At 45.1% G+C, this 16,418-nt stretch overlaps 1 protein-coding gene across 1 annotated transcript in view; it reads left to right on the top strand.

The window, feature by feature from the left end:
• Window positions 1-16,418, top strand: part of MAP3K9 (mitogen-activated protein kinase kinase kinase 9) — a 55,088-nt gene that overhangs the window by 22,022 nt on the left and 16,648 nt on the right. The window contains exons 3-5 of the mRNA XM_075614208.1: window positions 4,941-5,121; window positions 7,482-7,630; window positions 10,017-10,192. Of these exons, the coding sequence (XP_075470323.1) occupies window positions 4,941-5,121; window positions 7,482-7,630; window positions 10,017-10,192 (506 nt within the window). The remainder of the gene's footprint in view (window positions 1-4,940; window positions 5,122-7,481; window positions 7,631-10,016; window positions 10,193-16,418) is intronic.

Genomic DNA, 16,418 nt, shown 5'->3' with positions numbered 1-16,418 from the left:
ATGCAGAGTATGACGACTTCCAGCCCTCTCTATTTATATAGAGAAAGAATCAGATAACATTTAATACTCTTATTATTGTGGGTTAATGCTTTTGTTTTGGTTATTACAGCGGGTTAAAGGTGAGGGGGTGATCAGTGTGGAATATCTAATCAATATGTGTTTAGGATACCTAATGTTCTATTTTTTTCACAAGGAAAAGGCGTATCGTAAATGGATATAGTCAACATCACTATACACTGCAGCATGATTTTTGTCCTTAGTTGGGGATGAAGGGCAGATGGTTGTGTGAAGACTTTCGTTTTTCAGAGTATCTGAATAGCATCATTGATGTCCCTGTTCGTTATGTAGGATCTGATGACTCCTGCATTTTCTGCAGGTCTTAGTACAATTTGAATTATTTAACGCTGCTCTGCATGCGCTTGTACGATGAAGCTGTAGTCTGAAGGAGCAGGAGGATGTTCCAAGTGAATGCAGATCTGAAAACTAACTAGAGAGAACCTTTCCTGAGATACAAAGCCACTTGTTGCCTCTTACATGCATGGGTATATAACTAATGAAATATATGCAATCATGCAGGAATAGCTATGGGTTGGCATCATCAGACCTTTAAATGTACTGTATTGTTCGACATTTCAGTGCAGTCGTGCACCTTTTTCATCTTCCTCTCGCCTCTTGTTTGAGACATTGGCAGATGATGTTTGCTTTAGGCTCCCAGTGTGATCCACAAGCAAAAGGACTATATTTACTTAGCCGTGTTACTCCATAAGATCCCTTCTGTGCTGGAAGACGCCATACTTGTGAATGGTCCATAAATGGGCCATGTTTACCAAGCAGTGTTTCACCATAAGATCTCTTCCCTGCTGCATGCTGGAAGACGCCATACAGCCCATTTGCTGGAAGGAACCTTCTGGAGTAACACTGCTTATAAATGGGCCCCCGAATCGATTTGTATTTTCAAGAATGTCCCCAAATCCTCTTATTCTGATTGGGATGCAGCTCGTCACTTTTTCATTTTAAAGTTTGGACAATTGCGGTGCAAATGTGCATAGTAACAATAGAGAGGAAAATTATAAAAATCCTCGTTGACTTGCACTGTAAATACTTTTTAGACAGAATTTGCTCACTGCAGCTTTGCAATCACTGCTGCACCCTCAAATCTAGTGCCCCTGATGTAGGCATCTGCTGTGTATATTGATGCACTTGCAAAGCTATTAAAAACATCTTCGCATCTGAACACGTGTTACAGAATTTATTACAACCTGTTACATGCATCTCCTGTATGTGTGTTTCACTGGGGCTGCAGCAAAGTGGAAAGGGGGATTTTGCTACTGGATTACTAGTAATTTTAGCACAGAGCCCTTTCCGCAGGAAACCCGTTATCTTCTGGGGTCAGACTTCCTGCGCTGTCCAGGAGCTTGAATGGTCTACTGTGTCAGCTCTTAACCTTTCAATGCCCTTAACTACTTCACTGTTGGGAAGGGACCAGACCCTCCACACATGGCCAATGAAAATGGTCTCCCAAGCGAGCCCCTCCTGCCATCCTTATCTCAATGCCTTGCCTTCTGGCAGGCAAGGGGTTAATATATGCAGTTCAATATAAGAACATTGCACCGATTCAGCGTATCCGCATTTAGAATGTATTACTTCCGCAGAACACGCGTGCTGACAAATTCCCGCTGATAATGGGATATACTTTTTTTGTTTGTATGTGTAGTTGGCACCTTCCCGGCTTTTCTAATTAGATGAATTTTGTACCGAGCTGCAGACAACAGGAGCTGGAGGCAGACAATGTGCCTCTCCCAACGCACACTGGCAGACATGGGTACAATTGGTGCATTTAGGTATAGAAATCTGGTGCGTGAGCAAAGTAGGAGGTATGTACTGCTGTGTACGCAATGCTACATTAGAAATATTACTGGTTTTCAGATTGAAATGACGTTATAAGATCCTAGTTGTGTTGGTGTTTGGTTCAGATGATCTTGCAAAGCCGTGTGGTGCAGGATACCGGAGCAGCGGAAGGGGTTAAGCATGCCCCCAGTCTTCAGTTGGAAGAGAGCGGGCTCAGCATTCCTGTTGGAGCAGCAGAACAAAAGCTTGTCACGTGTGTATTCCCAGCCCGCTGTGCTCGTGGGAAAGATAAGGCCAGAAAACCAAGAGCTCTGTGTTCTTGTGACTCTGTAACAGACAAGGAGAATGATTGCTTGGCTGCACGAGCCTAGGAAATCCAGTGCACCTAGACCGGAGAGGCGAAATCACATTATTCATTCGCTAATCCCTTAGCCCTCTCCGTGCCAGGAGAGCCTGCAACGCATTGCGTGGCAAGGGGTTTACCCGTACGCTTTCAGAGCATTGTACAATCCACTTTAAGTGAAAGATTCCAATGCATTGCCTCTGGAATTCCACTTCCAGGACGAGTGGAAAGTTGGGGTGGGAGTGAGGGGACATGTTAAGATGCTGCAGCACGTGTTCAGAAGCTGAGTTGTCAATCACTACTTTGCTTCCCTAAATTGCGCCCCATAATGCTTTGCTCTATGTAAGGCATTGTGGGACACAACTTTGGGAAGCAGAGGGGTGACTGAAAACTACTTGCAAAGACGTTCTGCAGCAGCCGCAACCTATTCTGCACCGACGCCCCGCGTTGGACAGGAGGCTTCCGACGCTGGATCGGTGCCGGTAGGGGAGACATTTTTCCAGCCCTGATTATTCTAGTAAGACACTTTAGAGACTCCTGTGTGATTGTTACTGCCAATTGATCGATGAGCTTTATATACCTACTTAGCTGAGTCAGCTTCTGTGTGCATCAGATGGTGGGAAACGGTCTGTCCGCTGCCTGGGCCGCTGGTCTTCACATTCCAAGAAAAGCAGCAGCAGTAAAAGAGTGGACGTGGCACTTGATTTTTTACTGTTATTCATATATGCTTTAAAGCAGGTGTGGCCAACTCCAGTTCTCAAGGGCCACCAGCAGGCTATCCCCACTTCAGCACAGGTGGCTCACCCATTGACTGAGGAGGATATCCATAAAACCTTGAAGGCTGGAGTTGCCACCTGCTGTAAGGGTGCACAGTGGGGATATGATGAGATGGTGCAATTAGCTCCAAAACACAGAGCACAATTTATCATTGGCATTAATTTGTGGCAGCCGAAGATGTGTGAAGCTTGGGTCATTTTGTTTGCCATATGGGTCAGGTCACGGAGTGAAGGTTAAATCCGCCGTCTCCTCCAGAAGCCTTTAATGCGTTTAACTTGTATAATAGTACATCTTGCCCCCTAAACTTGTCCAAACATTTTTTGTTTAAAAGTCATGATATGTTTAATTTGTAGATTCGGAGGTTGCCACGGCAATTTTTAGATTACACAGGGCTATTTTAACCTCCCGAAACCTTTTATGGCTAAAACGCTTGCATCTCCTCCCAGGTGGAGCATCAGATCTTAAAAATAAAAAATAAACTATTGGAACATGGCAATATGAGATCTCTTCAAATAAATCAATAAAACATGGTGATTGCTGCTTCTTTAATGTCACCTGAACCCGGTGTATTTATTGATGTAAAGAGAGAGGAAAACGTGACCAGTTCTGGGTGCAAATTGTGATGCATCAGATCATAAACTCCTGCCCACCATCTCCTCTCCGGAAAGGCCGTGTTGGCATTAACGCGAGGCAATGGCAGGCATGTTCAGGCGAAGTCGCTTAGTGGCAGCGTATCAATGTCCTGTGTGTATCAGCGCAGTGTGCCCGGGAAGAGTTAAGCGATGCACGTATTCTAATCGGATATCTAAAACTCTTCTTCTGTCCCCATCATTTCCCCCCTTTCCCTGGCGTCCAACAATCTCTGCAAGGTCGGAGGCCATGTAAACCCCACTGTCTTTCTATCGTGATTACCAGGCATTTCATCCAGCTGTGTGCAGACTGCCCTTTATTATATCATATATATATATAATATCTGTCTAAAGAGCTGTGTTTACTGTGTGGCTCTACACAAGTAAAAAATACAATTTTGTGGGTTGCTTTCCATATGTTTTGTCTTGGATTAGGCTATTTTGCCTTTGATTATGCCTGTCTGCTTTTTTCCATATAGGTGGCTATGTAGGGTTGATTGGTGGCTTCTCAAAAACTACAGGACAGAAGGGTGAAGGGTGCAAAGCGCTTGAGAAAAGTCTCACTCTCACCCCCCCATCCTAATCCTCACACCCACTGCTACTCCACCCATCCTAATCCTCACCCCCACTGCTACTCCACCCATCCTAATCCTCACCCCCACTGCTACTCCACCCATCCTAATCCTCACCCCCACTGCTACTCCATCCATCCTAATCCTCACTCACACATCCCCATCCTAATCTTCACCCCCACTGCTACTCCACCCATCCTAATCCTCACCCCCACTGCTACTCCACCCATCCTAATCCTCACTCACACATCCCCATCCTAATCTTCACCCCCACTGCTACTCCACCCATCCTAATCCTCACTCACACCCCCCCATCCTAATCCTCACTCCCCCTCCCCCATCCTAATCGTCACACACACCCCCATCCTATTTCTCCCTCACACACCCCTCCCCCAACCGAATCCTCACACTCCTAATCCTCACTCACACACTTCAGGTTCCCGGCTCCGCCCCACCGCCCTTCTCCGCTCTCCTAGGCTGCTGCATCTACTGCTCCCAGCCGGCCGCCATCACCATCCACCAGCCCACTCCCTGCCCCAAACCGGGCAGGTCAGAGTCTGTCAGAGAGGTTATACTGGACACATGTCCGGTATTACCTGCCATTTTTTACTTAGCAACCCTACGGCCATGATTTTACTGCCTATTTATTTAAAATGGTCATTATATTCTACACTATACAGTATTGCTCTGATTTCCTCTGCTTATCTAAATAACAACAACAAATGTATGTGTACTTTTTGAATATTCAGTTTCACTTTTTTTCTCTGCCAGTATTAATCCTGGAGATGGTAGAAAATAGTGACCTCAGCAACAAGATCTTAAAGATTACAGACTTCGGCCTGGCAAGGGAATGGCACAGGACCACCAAGATGAGCGCCGCCGGCACCTACGCCTGGATGGCACCAGAAGTAATTCGTTCCTCCATGTTCTCAAAGGGCAGCGATGTGTGGAGGTATGAAGTCTATATATACCTTTTCCCTATTTATATCTCGGCTCTAATGTCCTGCTATACCCGCTGCTTCCCTCACACTCTGACCAAAGCAATCTCCTTTCTACCTGCATGTCTCTACCCTTCACTCTGAAAGCATTTCTCACATATTGACCCTTATCTATGGAACACTTCTCCCATCAGTTCTCCTCAACTGAATTGCAAAATAGGGGGTAAGAGCAATAGCTAACAAGTAAATGTAGGAGAATCTCTGAACCACACATCCTTGGGCAGGATAACGAAGTTACAGACACAGCATGAATAAAAGTAAGGGCATTAGGCATATCTATTTCTGTTGTGTGTGTGTGTGTGTGTGTGTTTGTGTGTGTGTATATGACGTATGTATGTCTTTATTTATATAGCACCATTAATGTACACAGCGCTTTATTACAACAGTAATACACGTGACAATCATATAAATAACAAATAATACAAAAAACACAGTGGGAAGAAGTGCTGCAGACATAAAAGTAACATTTAGGAAAAGGAGTCCCTGCTCCGAAGAGCTTACAATCTAATTGGTTGGTAGGAAGAACGTACGGAGACAGTAGGAGGGCGTTCTGGTAAATGCGTCTGCAAGGGGCCAAGGTTTACGTATGAGGTGTAAATTATCAGACAGGATAGAGAGGGTGCTAGTCAGATATTGAGGGGAAGGGCATTCCAGAGGTGTGGGGCAGTCAGTGAGAAAGGTTTAAGGTGGGAAAGGGCTTGGATACAAAAGGGGGTAGAGAGAAGACATCCTTGAGCAGAATGCAAGAATCGGGATGGTGTATAGCGAGAAATTAGGGCTGAGATGTAAGGAGGAGCAGAAGAATGTAAAGCTTTAAAAGTGAAGAGGAGAATTGAGTGTGTGATACGAGATTTGATAGGAAGCCAGGAGAGGGATTTCAACAGGGGAGACGCTGAGACAAATTTAGGGAAGAGTAGAGTGATTCTGGCAGCAGCATTTAGGATAGATTGTAGGGGAAACAGGTGAGAGGCAGGAAGGCCGGACAGCAGGAGGTTACAGTAATCGAGACGGGAGAGAATGAGGGTCTGTGTCAGAGTTTTTGCAGTCGAGCAACAGAGGAAAGTGCGTATCTTTAATATTGCGGAGGAAAAAGCAACAGGTTTTAGCTACCTTTTGAATGTGAGAGAGGAGTCGAGTGTGACCCCAAGGCAGCGTGCTTGTGCTACAGGGTGAATGGTAGTACTTCCAACAGTAATGTGGAAGGATGTAGTAGGGCCAGGTTTGGGAAGAAGTATGAGGACCTCTGTTTTTTCCATGTTAAGTTTAAATTAGCGGAGGGCCATCCAGGATATCGCAGAAAATTTAGCATAGGTTGAACTTGATGGACCCATGTTTTTTTTCAACCTCATCTACTATGTAACTATGTAAGAAAGACATTCAGAAACTTTAGTCTGTACAGCAGGTGTAAGGTCATGGGTTGAAAAGGAAATGTGTGTGTCATCAGCATAGAGGTGATATTTAAACCCAAGAGATGTGATTAGGTCACCTAGAGAGTGTGTAAAGAGAGAAGAGGTCCCAGGACAGAGCCCTGGGGTACCCCCACAGAGAGATCAATAGAGTAGGAGGAGGTGTTGGCAAAAGAGACACTGAAAGTACGATGGGGGAGTTAAGAGGAGATCCAGGATGAAGCATTGTTACGAATACCAAGAGTATGGAGAATGTGAAGGAGAAGAGGGTGGTCCACAGTATCAAATGCTGCAGAGAGGTCGAGTAATATGAGAAGAGTGTAATGACCTCTGTCTTTGGCAGCATGGAGGTCATTAGTTATTTTAGTGAGGGCTGTTTCAGTGGAGTGAGCAGTGCGTAAGCCAGATTGTAGAGGGTCTAGGAGAGAATAGGTGTTGAGAAAATTGAGCAAACGAGAGAAGAGGATGGATGGAGAGGGAGAGAGAGAGACATTAAGAGTATAAAGGGAGCAAAGGGAGAGAAAAATAGTGTAGAAGAGAGTGATGAAGGCGACAGAAGGGTAAAGGGAAGAATAGGAACAGAATTCGGGACATTGACATTGAGTGGAGAGAGCAGAGAGCGAGAGAGGAAGGAAACGCAGCAAGAAAAAACAAGTGGAAAAAGATGATGGGCAAAGTGACACACAGAGAGGGAGAGGGAAGAGTTGGCTGGATTGTAGAAGATTTTTCAAGCTCTGTTCAAATATAATACTTTTCTGAAATATGTGCTTCTTCTCAAATACAGCATGCACAACATATACAATATATGGTTAAATACAACATAACACATCTATCAATGGAGTGTGTTTTGATTTTTCCACCCCTGACGGCTGACACATGTTTTGTTATTTCTTCTCTTTCCATAAAAGCTATGGGGTGCTACTGTGGGAGCTTCTGACTGGGGAGGTACCTTTCCGGGGGATTGATGGTCTCGCAGTTGCCTATGGTGTTGCCATGAATAAACTCTCCCTTCCCATCCCTTCTACCTGTCCAGAACCCTTTGCCAGACTTATGGAAGGTGAGATATAAAACTCTTGTATTGTCTTCTCTGCAATATCAGGGAATCACGGGGGACCAAGTAACATATTTGTCAGGGTTGCAGAATGGTCATTTGAGTGACACCAAATCAGGCATTTAAAGCATTGCTTCCCAACTTCTGGTGTTTGTAACCGCACCAGCCCCCAATCTCTTCTCTGCTGGTCTCTTAAACAAGCTCTGCACTCATTCCCTTTGTTAAAAGTGAAGGATGCTGGGAGTTGTTCTAGTGACATAGGCCTAGATTCACTAAGCTCCCTTAAATTAGGGCAGATAACGCCTTATTCAATAAGGTAATTATGCAAAAATAATATCTGTAAATTGAGCTAATTATTTTAGGATTATAATGAAGCAATAACATCACGTTATTTGAAGGTAATGCAACCGGCAAACTTATTCCAAAATAATGTGATGGTATTTAAGTATTGGATAGAAAGAGTGAAACCAACCAATTGAGGAGCGGTCCTACTGACTTGTGTATCTCCAAATAGATTAACTAGTGCTCAATATATAGTAAATTCATCTTTTCGGTGGTGTAAATTAATGGCCACTCGCCTAAACATACACACTCTCATTCTCACACACACTCTTCTCTCTCTCCCTTTCTCTCCAGCAAAAGCCTTATTTCAGGATCTTGATAGGACTAACGCCAGTTAGGATTAACTTAAAAAGAATAGCGCTATTTCCAGGCGTCAACCTTAACGGAGCTTAATCGATATTACCTTGAATATGGAGTACAATTTTGGGCACCAATCCTAAGAAAAGACATTATGGAACTAGAGAGAGTGCATAGAAGAGCCACCAAATTAATAAAGCAGATGGACAATCTAACTTATGGGGAGAGGCTAGCTAAATTAGATTTATTTACAATAGAAAAGAGGCGTCTAAGAGGGGATATGATAACTATATACAAATATATTTGGGGACAATACAAGGAGCTTTCAAAAGAACTATTCATCCCACGGGCAGTACAAAGGACTCGGGGCCATCCCTTAAGGTTGGAGGAAAGGAGATTTCACCAGCAACAAAGGAAAGGGTTCTTTACAGTAAGGGCAGTTAAAATGTTGAATTCATCACGCATGGAGACTGTGATGGCAGATACAATAGATTTGTTCAAAAAAAGTTGGACTTAGAGTTACCCGGAATATCATATATATTCATCATAGGGTATCATATATATGTGTGTCATTTGTTGAATTTTAACACCCATTATTTTAATTAGTATAGCATTAAAAATTATTTTTACATTTCACATCATACATCAGGGGGTATTGAGTGCTTATAGTGGGTTCTTGCTTCTTTATTACTCACCTTATACGTCACCCATTAGCACCTTACACCCACACTATTACTTTGTACTTAGCTGAAGCGGGGTTCTTCTATATTGAACTCTGGATCAATAAGTAAGTATAGATATAGGATAAAGTATCTGTTGTCTAAATTTAGCATAGGTTGAACTTGATGGACCTACGTCTTTTTTCAACCTCATCTACTATGTAACTATGTAACTATGATATGAGATCAATATAATTTAGGCTAAAATAAACTAATTTGGATATAATTTAGAATAACATCCATTACAAATAACTTACGTTAAATAGGTTAAACAGATTTTAGGGAATCTAGACCATAATCCAGTTACAACTAGTATAATGAATTCTAGAAATGATTGGTTAGGCTCCATGGCTATGTTGGGAAGCAGGCTCGGTGTCTTGGGAAGCAGGCTCGGTGTGTTGGGGAGCAGGCTCGGTGTGTTGGGAAGCAGGTTCGTGTTGGGGAGCAGGCTCGGTGTGTTGGGAAGCAGGCTCGGTGTGTTGGGAAGCAGGCTCGGTGTGTTGGGAAGCAGGTTCGTGTTGGGGAGCAGGCTCGGTGTGTTGGGAAGCAGGCTCGGTGTGTTGGGAAGCAGGTTCGTGTTGGGGAGCAGGCTCGGTGTGTTGGGAAGCAGGCTCGGTGTGCTGGGAAGCAGGTTCGTGTTGGGGAGCAGGTTCGTGTTGGGGAGCAGGTTCGTGTTGGGGAGCAGGCTCGGTGTGTTGGGAAGTAGGTTCGTGTTGGGGAGCAGGCTCGGTGTGTTGGGAAGCAGGTTCGTGTTGGGGAGCAGGTTCGTGTTGGGGAGCAGGCTCGGTGTGTTGGGAAGCAGGTTCGTGTTGGGAAGCAGACTCAGTGTTTGGGTGGTCTCTTTTAGGAACTGTGTGTGAGTTGGACAGTCCTTCTTTCCAGATATATGTTTGTGTCGGCCCCTATTTCATGAACATAGAATTGATTGGTTCCCATGTTGGGTGGTAGGGAACCAGTGATTTAGAAGATGTATTGATGAGGAGAGGATTCGTTAGTGAAGGTTCTAACTACTGTACGTATTTTCTCCTCTATAGATTGCTGGAACCCAGACCCACATTGTCGCCCCCCATTCACCAACATACTCTTCCAGTTGACAACCATAGAGGAGTCTGGCTTCTTTGAGATGCCCAGAGACTGCTTTCATTCACTGCAGGAGGACTGGAAGCAAGAGATCCAGGAGATGTTTGACCAGCTCAGGGCCAAGGAGAAGGTGAGAACAGTCTCCTGTCTTAATCTCCTGTCTTAATCTCCTGTCTTAATCTCCTGTCTTAATCTCCTGTCTTAGTCTCCTGTCTTAGTCTCCTGTCTTAGTCTCCTGTCTTAGTCTCCTGTCTTAGGCTAAGGCCCCGCTGCCTCAGACCACACGCCCGCACTGCAGACAGGCGGCGCGTGGAGAGGCACTTGACCGGTCTGTAGGGAGCGGGAGCAGGAGCTGGGGGGGCGTGGTTTGAGCAGAGGGCTCTCCGGGCTGTCCCCCCCTTCCCCGCCTCCCCCGTCGGTCCATCCGTCCCCCCATGGGTACTGAGCACTGGGGTGTGTGGGGGGGACAACAGGTTTAAGGTGAGCCGGTTTAAGGGGGGGGGAGGGGGTGCGGCTAAAACGGCAGCAGACAGGATTCCAGTCGGAGCTGTCATGCTTTTGCACAGACCCCCCCCCCATCTGCTGCCCCCTCATTGGCTCCCTGCCGCACCACGTGACGCGTCGCCGCTTGGGATCACGATCCTCGTGTATCCCCCGCTGGCTGACGCGTCACAGCGTGTAGTGAGCCTTGCAGGGAGGGGGGACTGGGGCCGGCTCGGGAGGAACTCATGTCCGGTGAGTGACGCGCACGCGGCCGCGCGCACCGTCACTCGCAGCAGCACCCAGGCCTTAGTCTCCTGTCTCAGTCTCCTGTCTCAGTCTCCTGTCTCAGTCTCCTGTCTCAGTCTCCTGTCTCAGTCTCCTGTCTCAGTCTCCTGTCTCAGTCTCCTGTCTCAGTCTCCTGTCTCAGTCTCCTGTCTCAGTCTCCTGTCTCAGTCTCCCGCTTCCGCCAAGAGAGGTGTTTATGAGGTTTTTAAAGCTTTGGCATACTGCACATGATCATTAGATTATTAGAACAATCAGACTGGCATTAAGTAATTCAATTTCCGGGCTTAATCTTTGGCATTGGGCAGGTTACTCTGTCATCCCAAAGGATTCACTGCTCTGTAGTAACCAATATAGCAGACAGCACTATTAAATCCCATAGGAGATACAAGAAGAGAAAATATAAGAATGGTACGATGGGAACACACAGGAAACCTTGGTTCCTTAATCAAATAAAATATATATATATATATATATATATATATCCATCCAGGGTTCTGTACTGCGGCAAATATTACAATTGTATCAGCTAAATGTCTGAAAGCGTATACTTATCTGTGAATTCTGAGGAGAACAACAGTGTCTGCCGGAAACACCAGGGACTCGCAGGAGCGCGGAGAGTATCTCACTAATACAACAACACAAATACTCTAAAGATCAACTGATTTGAAATCGGTAGAATCACTTTGCTTTTGTCTCAGTATCTCCTGCCGTGAAGCAGAACAGGAGACATCGGCACACACGCTATGTCATTGTACAGATTTCAAATCAGTTGATCTTTAGACTATTTATCTTTGGGAGAACATAGAAGGAAAGTATCACGTTCCTATGAAGTGGGGATGGGCCAGAGGAAGGGGTTCTCACGCCGAAATTTCGCCCCCCCCCCCCTTATATTTGTATTTTTGTGTTATTTCCCTGGATGAGAGTGCATGAATGATGTGGTATTAGTTAGATACTCTTCGTGCTCCTGCGAGTCCCTGGTGTTTCCGGCAGACACTGTCTCTCCTCGGAATTCCCAGATAAGTATTTGCTTTCAGACATTTCGCTGATACAATTGTTCTATCTGGCACAATGCTGTAATTGCAACACCGTTGCTCACTATCCTTTTTTCTAGTGTTCATGGTGCTTGGAAATATATTGCTCCATGTGATTCACGGAGTCTGTGTATATTTGGTGTTTTGTATTTAATTGGTCTGTTTTTATGTTTATATATTTTTTCGTATCACCCCAGTAAAATTATATATTTTTGTATTACCCTTCACTGTCTTGGTTGCTTCATTCTTAGTGATGAATTGCATGCGGAGAACCCTCATGGATTATATATATATATATATTGACCGTTTGATCTTGAGAGAACAAGGGAAGACCTTACAAAATTGCACTCTATGATAGCATACTAATAATATTATGATAATTTTGCCACTTAGGCTCACTCCAAGAGGTAAGGTCTGTTATTAAAAACCAAAAAAATAAAGTTTTATTACATCAAAAAATATGTGACATGGTGAGATAAATCTAAAAATTAACTAAAATCTCCGTAGCAGGAGTAGTAGGAATTTTTCTGTAGTATAGAAAAAAGTTAGGGCGAATTGAGGATAATTTATAACCTTATAGGTTTTTGGTCCAATATATATATAATGATTCACTACTCTTTGTTTTATCAGCAACAAGTACACAGTCAGAGCCATATTAAACATTCGTCCTGTTGCTTGTGATGTAAGTGTTGTGCTAGATATACGCTGCATGGATTCTAGTGGCAGATTTACACTGCGCTGTCTGTCATGTGATCCAGTGTAATGTGCTGCGAAATCTGCACTGCTCCGCGTGCAGTGCCAGATATACACTGCTCCGCGTGCAGTGCCAGATATACACTGCTCCGCGTGCAGTGCCAGATATACACTGCTCCGCGTGCAGTGCCAGATATACACTGCTCCGCGTGCAGTGCCAGATATACACTGCTCCGCGTGCAGTGCCAGATATACACTGCTCCGCGTGCAGTGCCAGATATACACTGCTCCGCGTGCAGTGCCAGATATACACTGCTCCGCGTGCAGTGCCAGATATACACTGCTCCGCGTGCAGTGCCAGATATACACTGCTCCGCGTGCAGTGCCAGATATACACTGCTCCGCGTGCAGTGCCAGATATACAGGCATACCCCACATTAACGTACGCAATGGGACCGGAGCATGTATGTAAAGCGAAAATGTACTTAAAGTGAAGCACTGCCTTTTTCCCACTTATCGATGCATGTACTGTACGGCAATCGTTATATAAGTGCATAACCGATGTAAATAACGCATGTGTAACAGGCTCTATAGTCTCCCCGCTTGCGCACAGCTTCGGTACAGATAGGGAGCTGGTATTGCTGTTCAGGACGTGCTGACAGGCGCATGCGTGAGCTGCCATTTGCCTATTGAGCGATATGTCCTTACTCGCGAGTGTACTTAAAGTGAGTGTCCTTAAACCGGGGTATGCCTGTACACTGTTCCGCGTGCAGTGCCAGATATACACTGCTCCGCGTGCAGTGCCAGATATACACTGCTCCGCGTGCAGTGCCAGATATACACTGCTCCGCGTGCAGTGCCAGATATACACTGCTTTGCGTGCAGTGCCAGATATACACTGCTCCGCGTGCAGTGCCAGATATACACTGCTCCGCGTGCAGTGCCAGATATACACTGCTCTGCGTGCAGTGCAAGATATACACTGGTCCGCGTGCAGTGCCAGATATACACTCTTCCGCATGCAGTGCCAGATATACACTGCTCTGCGTGCAGTGCCAGATATACACTGCTTTGCGTGCAATGCCAGATATACACTGCTATGCGTGCAGTGCCAGATATACACTGCTCCGCGTGCAGTGCCAGATATACACTGCTCCGCGTGCAGTGCCAGATATACACTGCTCCGCGTGCAGTGCCAGATATACACTGCTCCGCGTGCAGTGCCAGATATACACTGCTCCGCGTGCAGTGCCAGATATACACTGCTCCGCGTGCAGTGCCAGATATACACTGCTCCGCGTGCAGTGCCAGATATACACTGCTCTGCGTGCAGTGCCAGATATACACTGCTCCGCGTGCAGTGCCAGATATACACTGCTCCGCGTGTAGTGCCAGATATACACTGCTCCGCGTGCAGTGCCAGATATACACTGCTCCGCGTGCAGTGCCAGATATACACTCTTCCGCGTGCAGTGCCAGATATACACTGCTCCGCGTGTAGTGCCAGATATACACTGCTCCGCGTGCAGTGCCAGATATACACTCTTCCGCGTGCAGTGCCAGATATACACTGCTCCGCGTGTAGTGCCAGATATACACTGCTCTGCGTGCAGTGCTAGATATACACTCCTCCGTGTACAGTGCCAGATATACACTGCTCTGCGTGCAGTGCCAGATATACACTGCTCCGCGTGCAGTGCCAGATATACACTGCTCCGCGTGCAGTGCTAGATACACACTCCTCCGTGTACAGTGCCAGATATACACTGCTCCGCGTGTAGTGCCAGATATACACTGCTCCGCGTGCAGTGCCAGATATACACTGCTCCGCGTGCAGTGCCAGATATACACTGCTCCGCGTGCAGTGCCAGATATACACTGCTCTGTATGTGATGACAAATAAGGAAGTATCACAAAATACCTGCACAGAGGGATACATACGTTCATGTATCTTTAGGACGCACACTGCTGATGTTGCAATTGTTCAGAAGATGCTGGGTTTTCTGAAAGATGGCGCATATTATGTATGTATGAATGTCTTTATATAGCGCTATTAATGTACATAGCGCATCACAGCAGTAATACACTTGACCATCATATAAATAACAAATAATATAAATAACATATACAGGGGAGAAGTGCTTCAGACATAAAAGTAACATTTAGAAAGAGGAGTCCCTGCTCCGAAGAGCTTGCAATGTAATTGGTAGGTAGGAAGAACATACAGAGACAGTAGGGGGAATTTCTGGTAAGTGTGTCTGCAGGGGGCCAAGCTTTATGTATCGGGTGTATAGTATCAGCCACGGAGCTACTCGTATGCTTCGTTAAGCAGGTGTGTTTTAAGGTGAGTCTTAAAGGTGGCTAGAGAGGGTGCTAGTCAGGTATTGAGGGGAAGGGCATTCTAGAGGTGTGGGGCAGTCAGTGAGAAGGGTTTAAGGCGAGAGAGGGCTTTAGATACAAAGGGGGTAGAGAGAAGGCATCCTTGAGCAGAACGCAAGAGTTGGGATGGTGTATAGCGAGAAATTATAAACATATAAAAGAAAAGGGAGTGTGCTGCCTTTATTGTTGCTGTATAACTGACCTGCTGCTGCTGTTGCTGCAATAAATGATTTCCCTTTAAATTCAATGAACAGAAGCTGTATCTTGGAACAGAGTAGATGCATTCAGTGCCCATTATACTCTGTTACATGTGCAATGCCAGGTGTACTCTGTACTGCATGTGGCACAGATATGCAGTACGCTACTGTGCATGCCATGAAGAGATGTATAGTACTGTGCATGCCATGAAGAGATGTATAGTACTGTGCATGCCACGAAGAGATGTATAGTACTGTGCATGCCATGAAAAGATGTATAGTACTGTGCATGTCATGAAGATATATATAGTACTGTGCATGTCATGAAGAGATATATAGTACTGTGCATGCCATGAAGAGATATATAGTACTGTGCATGCCATGAAGACATGTATAGTACTGTGCATGCCATGAAGAGATGTATAGTACTGTGCATGCCATGAAGAGATATATAGTACTGTGCATGCCATGAAGAGATGTATAGTACTGTGCATGCCATGAAGAGATATATAGTACTGTGCATGCCATGAAGAGATGTATAGTACTGTGCATGTCATGAAGAGATGTATAGTACTGTGCATGCAATGAAGAGATATATAGTACTGTGCATGCCATGAAGAGATGTATAGTACTGTGCATGCAATGAAGAGATATTTAGTACTGTGCATGCCATGAAAATATATATAGTACTGTGCATGCCATGAAGAGATATATAGTACTGTGCATGTCATGAAGAGATATATAGTACTGTGCATGCCATGAAAAGATATATAGTACTGTGCATGCCATGAAGAGAGATATAGTACTGTGCATGCCATGAAGAGATATATAGTACTGTGCATGCCATGAAGAGATATATAGTACTGTGCATGCCATGAAGAGATATACAGTACTGTGCATGCCATGAAGAGATATATAGTACTGTGCATGCCATGAAGAGATATATAGTACTGTGCATGCCATGAAGAGATATATAGTACTGTGCATGCCATGAAGAGATATATAGTACTGTGCATGCCATGAAGAGATATACAGTACTGTGCATGCCATGAAGAGATATATAGTACTGTGCATGCCATGAAGAGATATATAGTACTGTGCATGCCATGAAGAGATATATAGTACTGTGCATGCCATGAAGAGATATATAGTACTGTGCATGCCATGAAGAGATATATAGTACTGTGCATGTTCTAATGAAGATATATTGTGCTTTGCTTTGTTTCTCTGTGCTGAACGTGTATACCCGGTGAGATAAATATACAGGGCAATATTTATTAAGCAGGGC

Source organism: Ascaphus truei, chromosome 9 (genome assembly GCF_040206685.1).
Source record: "Ascaphus truei isolate aAscTru1 chromosome 9, aAscTru1.hap1, whole genome shotgun sequence".
NCBI lineage: Eukaryota > Metazoa > Chordata > Amphibia > Anura > Ascaphidae > Ascaphus > Ascaphus truei.
The sequence above is the reverse complement of the archived record's forward strand: the minus strand, read 5'-3'. Positions and strand labels throughout refer to the sequence as shown.